At 37.1% G+C, this 8,975-nt stretch overlaps 1 protein-coding gene across 1 annotated transcript; it reads left to right on the top strand.

Moving 5' to 3' along the window:
- Nucleotides 1-6,917: 6,917 nt before the first annotated feature.
- Nucleotides 6,918-8,531, top strand: LOC104221585 (uncharacterized). The gene is made up of 2 exons (XM_009772659.2): nucleotides 6,918-7,087; nucleotides 7,524-8,531. The coding sequence occupies exons 1-2, from the start codon at nucleotides 6,945-6,947 to the stop codon at nucleotides 8,314-8,316; spliced, it is 936 nt and encodes a 311-aa protein (XP_009770961.1). The 5' UTR covers nucleotides 6,918-6,944; the 3' UTR covers nucleotides 8,317-8,531.
- Nucleotides 8,532-8,975: the final 444 nt, after the last annotated feature.

Below are 8,975 nucleotides of genomic sequence, written 5' to 3' on the forward strand. Positions count from 1 at the left end.
CAGGATTGAGTCACCCTCCCCGTATATAAACCTAACCTAACACCCCACGCCCCAAACCACACCCCCCTTCAGCCACTGTTCACCATCTTCCCCAGGACCCCTTTCCTCTCAAACCCTAGCAGCCTAGGTTTCCCCCCCCCCATGAGCCCGGTAACCACAGTTCCGATGACCACCAAAATAACATCCCCGATGCACCCAACCACCCTGAACATGAATCCGTTAACCGTTCACCTCGAATAAACCCGTAGCTTCTCGAATCTTCAAACGAAGATTCGAGCAAAAACCAGATTACACCGATTTACCCCAAACTCACACCACAGCCCCTACTGACCTCCCTCACCCCCTGAATGGCTTTGGTTCCGTTCGAATCTGACTGGAATTGAACGGTTCCCAAATCGAACCTCAAGAACCCTAGGATTCAGATCTATGGGTTTTGTCCGAATCAGTGGCAGGATCAGGGCCTAGCAGACTTTTACCGAAGTGTTCTCAGTTGAGAACGCTTCGGTTAAAGTCCATTAGACCCCAAAATCACCTGGCCCGAGTTCGATCTTGAGTCAGTCTTAGTTTCAGGTCCTGGAGGTATTTTCCCTTTTTCTTTTGTCATCCTAAACTCTATCTGTCGTACATGTTCTGGTTTGTTTTGGTTTCTGACTCGTCTATCCATGTGTGTACATTTTGAGTTTAAAGTTGAGTTTGTTTGTTGATTTTATTGGTTGTTTGCTGTATGTTATAGTTTGTATAGTCATCTAAATAAGTGTCGTCAACTGAATCCACTTGAATGTTTGAAAATCAGGAGCCTACGTTTCAGTGCGATTACTGTGTCCGTTTCTTTTTATGTTGTTTGTAAGCCTGATATAATAGCACGTCAATCATAGTTTACACCCCTGATTGCACATTGGATCAATTGGTTGTGAGTTGTTCAGGAAAGGCTCCCAATGTGGCCAACTCATACCATTTGATTGATACCCCTGTTTGCTTAAAGTTTGAATCATTGTTTGAACTTAGGCAGAAAATTGGCGACCAGCTTTAGGAATCTAACAAATCAGCCTGAAAGCAGTAGTGAGTTTAATTAGCTAGCAGTCAGGTATTGGTTGAAATCAGAGAGGTTTATATACTGACTATCAGGAGTTAGGGTAATACAGTAATATGCAAGGTTTAAGGTTAGTTTTGGCATAGGACCAAGTCTGATTAGGGGGTTTTTAATTTAAGAATATGTCAAGTGGTAATTAAAATACAATTAGCCTAATGATAGTGGGGAACAAAACATAGGGGCATGGGTTCAAAGTGAATACTATAATGCACTCATAACTCTTGATTAGAGCAATGAGACAGAGCATGGGGGGCTGATTAAGGATTCCAAGAAAAGGCCTTTAGGCATGGGAAACGAAGGGGTATGGGCAGACTAATTGGCAGAATCCAGGCAGCTTGACTGCACTGGTTGTTTGGCTTATAAATAGTCCATTTCAGAACTTAAAGGGGGCTGAAAATTTTTTAGTCTGGAGAGGGGTCTTGTGAGTTGAAGAAAACTGAAAAAACAGAAAGAAATTTCCAGAAATACTGTAACTGAACACTGTCCAAAAACTGCACAAAGAAACCAAGTTGGCTATCCTAACTGGGGCTGTTATTGTTCCATTAAGAGAAGCCTGTGTATCTTCAGCTGTGATTGCTACTACATTGAGTTTCTGTGTGCTGTACATTGAGTTTTAGTCTTCCGAATTGTTTGAAACTGTGCTGGTTGTGTGCTGAGCTTTGGTGGTTATTGAATTTCTGTTGGCTATAGCAGAAAATATTCTAGTTCTTTTCTCGATTGGTCTTGTTTCCTATCTTGTTTCCTGGGAATGTTTGTCTGCTGTTCGACCAACGTGTGAACTTCATCTTTGTGGCTGTTTGGTTGTTGCTGTGTTGGGCTGTATTATCTGCTGTTGCTGTGCTTGTTGCATACCACTCAGCTGATCATTTTCTTCCTCCTTTTGTTCTCTATACCAGGTACACAAATATACTACCAATGTAACTTGAAAAGTTTGAGCATGAATGTAAAGGAGAAGATCTGCAGATGTTTATATATGCATAGACTATTATGTTAGACCTCATATAATGTATAATAGTTTACATTCTTGTTTTGGATACTGGAGACAGTCCTCATGCCTAATAAATGTCAATGTATGGTAGTTGAATGTTAGACTGTGTATATAGGTTGGTGATAAAAGTATGCCCAATGCAGTAGGTTGTATCTTGGATTTAGTTTAATTGTGTAGTATAATTCTTTAATGTATGCCAAGCATGAAAACTGTACACTACTAGTTAAGTTCTTTCTCTTCCGATAAATTACCTCATCTAACTGGTAAACCATGCTTTAGAACAAAGAACACAAAGCTTGCAATCTCAACCTCATGAAGGTCGAGCCCAGGTCAAAACAGACCATGCAGGCCCGCATCGAACAAACAGTGGCCCAGGTCTGGCCCATCCCGCATGAGCTGGATTTGGGCCGTAATGATCAATCAGCTGTCCGTGTGTGTAATGATGTTTACTTATTCTGTAAAAGCATTTGAATCCTGCTATAAATAAGCCTACAAGCATGTAATTAACTAAGACTATTTCTGTTTTCTATTAGTAGAGACGAACGCGACAAGAAACGTAGTTGCTATAGGATATCCTTTTAAAATAAGGACGAGATGAGCCTCGACAAATAAAAATGCACAAGCTGCGGGGCCCTCGTTAAATGTATATATCGAAGCATTCAGTTCCCAAGGTGGGTCGTTTAGCAAATCTCACGACCCTCCCGGAATAATAACGCGATAGCCTCTTTAAGCGCGTATTTAATAATTTTACCTTCTTAAATTCGGGTGCGCATTTATGTGACCCAAATCCAAATCTCGACGGATTCAAGATGTGTTTCTAATCACGGGTACATCGATTGTAACGTGGTTCGAGATGCATGTCATGACGTCGCAATTCCTTTTTTTTTTAAAAAAAAAAATAAGAATGAGACGAGCCTCGACAAACAAAAATGTACAAAGCTGCGGGGCCCTCTAAATGTATGTATATATTAAAGTGTTTAGAATTCGGGATGTGCCGTTTAACGGATTGTTACGACCTTCCCCAAAATAACAAGACGTTAGTCGCTTTAGGCGCGCCTTTAACAATTTATTTTCCTTAATTCGGGTACACATTTATGTGACCCAAATCCAAATCTCAACCGAGTCGAGATATATCAATAACCACGGATGCATTGATGTAACGTGGTTCGAGATATATTTTCACGACGTTGCAATTCTTGTAAAAATAATAATAACGACAAAAGCGGTTAAAAGTTAAAATTTGCACATAAGTTCATGTTTGTATAAAATCAGATAATCAAGCCGAATATAACAGTTGAGCGACCGTGCTAGAACCACGGAACTCGGGAATGCCTAACACCTTCTCCCGGGTTAACAAAATTCCTTATCCGGATTTCTGGTACGCAGACTGTAATATGGAGTCATTCTTTTCCTTGATTCGGGATTAAAATTGGTGACTTGGGACACCCTAAATCTCCCAAGTGGCGACTCTGAAATAAATAAACCAATCCCGTTTCGAAAATACTTAGAATTCGAGGACAGGCCGTTTAGCGAATTTTACGGCCTTCCCCAAAATAACAAGACGCTAGTTGCTTTAGGCGCGCCTTTAATAATTTATTTTCCTTAACTCGGGTGCACATTTATGTGACCCAAATCCAAATCTCAACCGAGTCGAGATATGCCAAACAACTACGGGTGCATTGATGTAACGTGGTTCGAGATATGTTTCCACGACGTTGCAATTCTCGTAAAATAATAACAATAAGTAAGAAAGCGGTAAAAAGATAAAATTTTGCACATAAGTTCATATTTGTATAAAATCAGATAATCAAGCCGAATATAACAGTTGAGCGACCGTGCTAGAACCACGGAACTCGGGAATGCCTAACACCTTCTCCCGAGTTAACAGAATTCCTTATCTGGATTTCTGGTGCGCAGACTGTAATATGGAGTCATTCTTTTCCTCGATTCGGGATTAAAATTGGTGACTTGGGACACCCTAAATCTCCCAAGTGACGACTCTGAAATAAATAAACAAATCCCGTTTCGATTGTCCTTTAATTGGAAAAACTCCCTTGCACCCTCGCGGGGGTGGAAAAAGGAGGTGTGACAAGAAGCATCATCATCATCATCACAAGGCTCCGAGGATGGCTCTAACTCAGGTGGGGAAGAATGTCATGGGCTGCTTTCCAGACACGCCCCATGACCCCTTGGCCGCGCCCCATGGCGGCCTAGAAAGCCTCACAATGCCTAGCGCCATGGTCGACCCCGTGGTCTTGGCTGCGCCAAGTGACAAGCGCGCATGCGCCTCTGTCGCCCCACCGACGCCTCTCACCAGCGCCCAATGGCTGGCCAATGACAACAGCGTCGCGCGCCCTGACAATGCCGCACGCGCAGATCTTGATGTCTTGCCAGCGCCCAGCTACAGGACCATTCCAGCAGCGCCTCGCGCACAGACCCTGATGCCAAGCGCCAGCGCCCAGCCTCAGGCCAACACAGCAAGTGTCGCATATGCCCACAGCACCGCGCGCAGACCCTGACCCGCAAGACAAAGTTGCTGCCATCGGACTTAGTTCTACATTATAATAAACTAAGTCCTTTTCATTGTAATTATAGGCTAGTTTACATCATTTTCATTCAGTGTGCTTCTACAGCTTTATTAGGACTAGTCTTGCAACTTTAGTTTATTTTTTTAAGCATTATTAGGGGGGATCAAGCAATCATACATTTTCAGCAATCAATTTTCTGTACTGGTGTCTCTCCCCCTCGACACCGCATCTTTTGTAATCAGCATTTTGGTCATCAATAAAATCATCATCATCATTCAAAACCCAATTCTCTCTCAGCTTCTGCATATGCTCGTGACATTGGTTTTCCCGCACAGCACTGACAATGTAGTCTAGCGTGCGGAGGGGACCTCATTGGCAGACAACAACCACAATGACATCGGTTGCTTAGCCTTACGTTGCCCTTCCAAAGAACATCAGGAAGGCGTTGCGTAACAGATATAAAGAAAAAAATAATTTGACGAGAATATTTATATTGAAATCTCAAAATCTCTCGAAGAGCCCTTTAGAGTTAAATTATTTTTATACATAGTAGACAAGACAATTTTTCACTTCAAAATAAATTGAACAATTCGAAGCATATTAAAATATTTTTTGTTTTATATTTAGCGTAAAAAACTGAGATCACTAGATGATGGAAATTTAGAATGCCTTAATCTTGAGTGTTCCTTGAAGCATAATAATTAATCTGATATTGATGATGGTTTAGATTTATTTTCTAAATTAAAAGTGTTAAGAAAAATAGTACAACTGAAAGATAACAGTTTAATTGATATATTCAATCAAATAAAAAGATTTGATTCTTTTTCAGATGCTTATATTGTTTATAGAATAATGTTAATAACTCATGTTACTGTTAAAATTGATAAAATCTTAACTATAATGTCAATTAAGAAAGAATTATTAGAAAAATATGATTATAAAAAAAATTATTAATAACTTTGCATCTAAACAAAATTAGAAAAATGGATTTCAAATAAAAAAAAAATTTAAAAAAAATTAAGGCCCCTCGTAAAATTTGGCTTTAGGTCACAAAATTCGTCAGGCCGCCCTGTGCATGCATTCAACATATATATGAGTGAGATTTAGAGTTTTAATATAAAAGTAAGAATATTGTTACTATCAAACAACAGTTCATTTACTTGACTTTATAGTTTGATGCATTTATCGAAGCATTAATTATGTACTACTGAACAACAATGGAAGGTAATTAAAGAAAGAAATGTGCATTAATATAATATTGCAGATCTAATTAATTGCTAAGTACTTGAGCTGGACGTGTATGTTATTCATATTGGTGAAAGGAGTGAAATTCCTTTCCCCTTCCTGTCTAAAGCAATGTTTAATTTACCTTTTAAATTACCAATTTCCTTTTTACGGGATTTTTTAAAATTATAATGTTTTAATTTGTTCTCTCAGCTTTAGTATTTTATCTATGATACAAATAATTATTAATGACATATTTTATTCAAGTTACGATATTCAAGGGCAATTGCTAAAGAGTTTCATTAAAATACTTAGAATTTGTTAATACTATTATTAATCTTTAATAAAAGTTCTTTTTCTGAAATATATTTTTACTCTCCAAAGCGTAAATATGGAAGTGTCATTCGAAAAGTCGTTTATTTTCCGTTATGCCAAACACTTTTAGCTTCTTTTTCTTTTTAATTCTTCAGCACTTTGTACCTCATTTAGAATAGACGTTTCCGTCTTTTCACCTATTCTATCCAACCTCCGAAATTTTTTGCCACGAAATGTTAGAATCTTATGTGCTATTCTGGTACCTAGACTCTCCAATATTGGGAATTTTTATAATTCAATTGGTCGGCTCCCTGAGCTTTTATCTTATGGGCGAGAGTTTGATTTTTCACCTTGTAATCCCCTCCCTACTTCCCCTTCCCGACCATCATATGTATAGTAAAAATTTAAAAATAAATACACAAAGAAAAAAAGATCTTCCCGTAGACATAATTAATAAGCCAGGAATATAAAAGATCCTTATGATACTACAGAAAAAATAGTCTCATAACTTGTATATCAATTTAAAGTGACAAGACATGCCTTTGTTGTTGAGATTTAGACGAATAAAAGTTGCAGCTTGCAAGAAATTGTCATCTTTGTTGTTTTGGTTACTCCACATGATATGTTATTTTGTGATTTGCGGAAATTTCCTTAGTTTCTGTACGTCACATTCCGAATGTCATGACGTACTTTATTTCCATTTATTTTATTTTAAATGATTTTTAGCCATCTATATAATCTACTCGCTTTTCCCTCATTTCATCTCATCATAAATAAAGTATTTGTGATAACTCAAAATATGGGCTCATTGATAGGGCACGTAATACCAGGTTTTGGTTTCTTTCTTATTGGTATTTGGCATTTGCTTAACCACATAAAATTACATGCTCTGCACCCAAAATCCTACACTTCTTTGCTATGGTTCCCAACACAAAAAAGCAGGTATTTAGAACTTTTCTTCATTATTCTGAGTAGTTTCAAGATTTTATTTGATGAGTTCGACTTTTAAGATTTGTAGTACTCAACTTATTATACTTTTGAACAAGATATATATTTACAACTTTTCTTGATTATTGAGAGCAATTTTAGGGTTTAAATTTGATGAGTTTGATTTGTAAATTTTTTAAGCATTTAACTCATTATACATTTGAATTAAATTAGGTATATAGAACATTTCTTGATTATTCAAAGCAATTTCAGGATTAAAATTTGATGAATTCAATCTTTAAAAGTTTTAGCGCACTTAACTCATTGTACATTTGAGGTCACGTATTTTAGAGCTTTTCTTGAATATTCATAGTGCAATTTCAGAATTTAATTTTGATGAGTTCATCTTTTATAATTTTTAGCACTTAACTCATTGTACTTTTAAAATCAGGTATGCCGAACTCTTCTTCATTATGGGTGGCACCCTAGCTTCCATATCAATGGAACTCTTCATTGGTCCATCAAAACACCAACCTCTAGATTCTGATGGAACCATTCCTTCTTATCATCTCCATAATTTTGAACATGCAAATATATCCCTTACTTTCTTTGTCTATGCAGTTTTTTCAATAATCTTTGACAAAATTAATATCCCTTCAACCACAGCCAAATATGGACTCACACAATTTCTTGCAACTGTTGCTTTTGGCCAAGAACTTCTTCTCTTCCATCTTCATTCTACTGACCATACAGGTCTTGAAGGACAATACCATTGGCTTCTCCAAATTGTCATTTTTGCATGTTTAGCCACTACCCTTTTGAGTATTCCTTTCCCCAACAGTTTCTTGAACAGTTTTGTGAGATCTTATAGTATTATGTTTCAAGGAATTTGGATGATGGTCATAGGTATCATGCTTTGGACTCCAGGTTTTATCCCAAAAGGTTGTTTTTTGAACTATGAAGATGGTCATAAAGTGGCTAGATGCCATAATAATGAAGCCCTAGAAAGAGCAAAGTCATTAGTAAATATCCAATTTAGTTGGTATTTAGTTGGGATCACAGTTTTTACCATCTCTCTTTATTTGCTTCTGGTCAAGAATTTTCGAGAAAATGTTGAGTACTTGTCATTAATAAACAAATTTGAGGACGAGGATTTTGAAGATGTTGAAGTTCAGAAGAGAAAACTTGGAAGTCAAGGTGAGCCAAAGATGTTTCTTGAAATGGGAAAACAAGAAAATAATTAGAGGGAATATGTGTCTGTCTGTCTGTGTGAGTGAGGAGGGGGAATGAGAAAAATAAAAATGTATATACACTGTGGTTTGGTAAATTGTATTTTACTATTTTGATTAAGCCTAGTAAAAATAAAAAACTGCTACCTCAAGATTTATGTGGTTTGATGAGAGCAATGTTGATCATCGGGAGGAATTTGATTAATAAATCTTGTTCAATATGTAATTTAGTACTTGTTCGAAAAACTCGGTTTCATCTCGTGAAAAGGGATGGTCTTTATAACTTGCTTCTTCATTTTACAAAAGAAGAGTTAAATATCTATGCATTGTCTATAATTGTTGCTCTCAAACGCACACGCAAATATACATGATCGTACAAGTAATATAAGATTGTAAGTTTAGATATCGTACCCACAAGGACTTGTGATTAGCTATAACTAAGACAATTAATCTATTCAAGCGATTTTCTAAACATTATTAACTACAACTAATCTAGAGTAGCAAACTAAGAGATTAAAAGAAAACAAGTTGGCGAATATTAGAGACTGATTCAATGAGAGACAATATTCTAGAGCTATGGGTTAGCTAACAGTCCCGTTGAATTTTCTACCTAAATTGTCTAATTAATTTATCTGGTTTATTCAATGACAAGGTTAATATTACTCGTAGCCTTC

This window comes from Nicotiana sylvestris, chromosome 9, assembly GCF_000393655.2.
Source record: "Nicotiana sylvestris chromosome 9, ASM39365v2, whole genome shotgun sequence".
Lineage (NCBI taxonomy): Eukaryota > Viridiplantae > Streptophyta > Magnoliopsida > Solanales > Solanaceae > Nicotiana > Nicotiana sylvestris.

What these genes read in the sequence shown, in the direction of transcription:
- LOC104221585 (XM_009772659.2), top strand. Translation starts at nt 6,945, where the DNA reads ATGGGCTCATTGATAGGGCACGTAATACCAGGTTTTGGTTTCTTTCTT. An exon ending in TTCCCAACACAAAAAAGCAG is followed by an intron (nt 7,088 to 7,523) that starts GTATTTAGAACT and finishes TTTTAAAATCAG; the next exon opens with GTATGCCGAACTCTTCTTCA.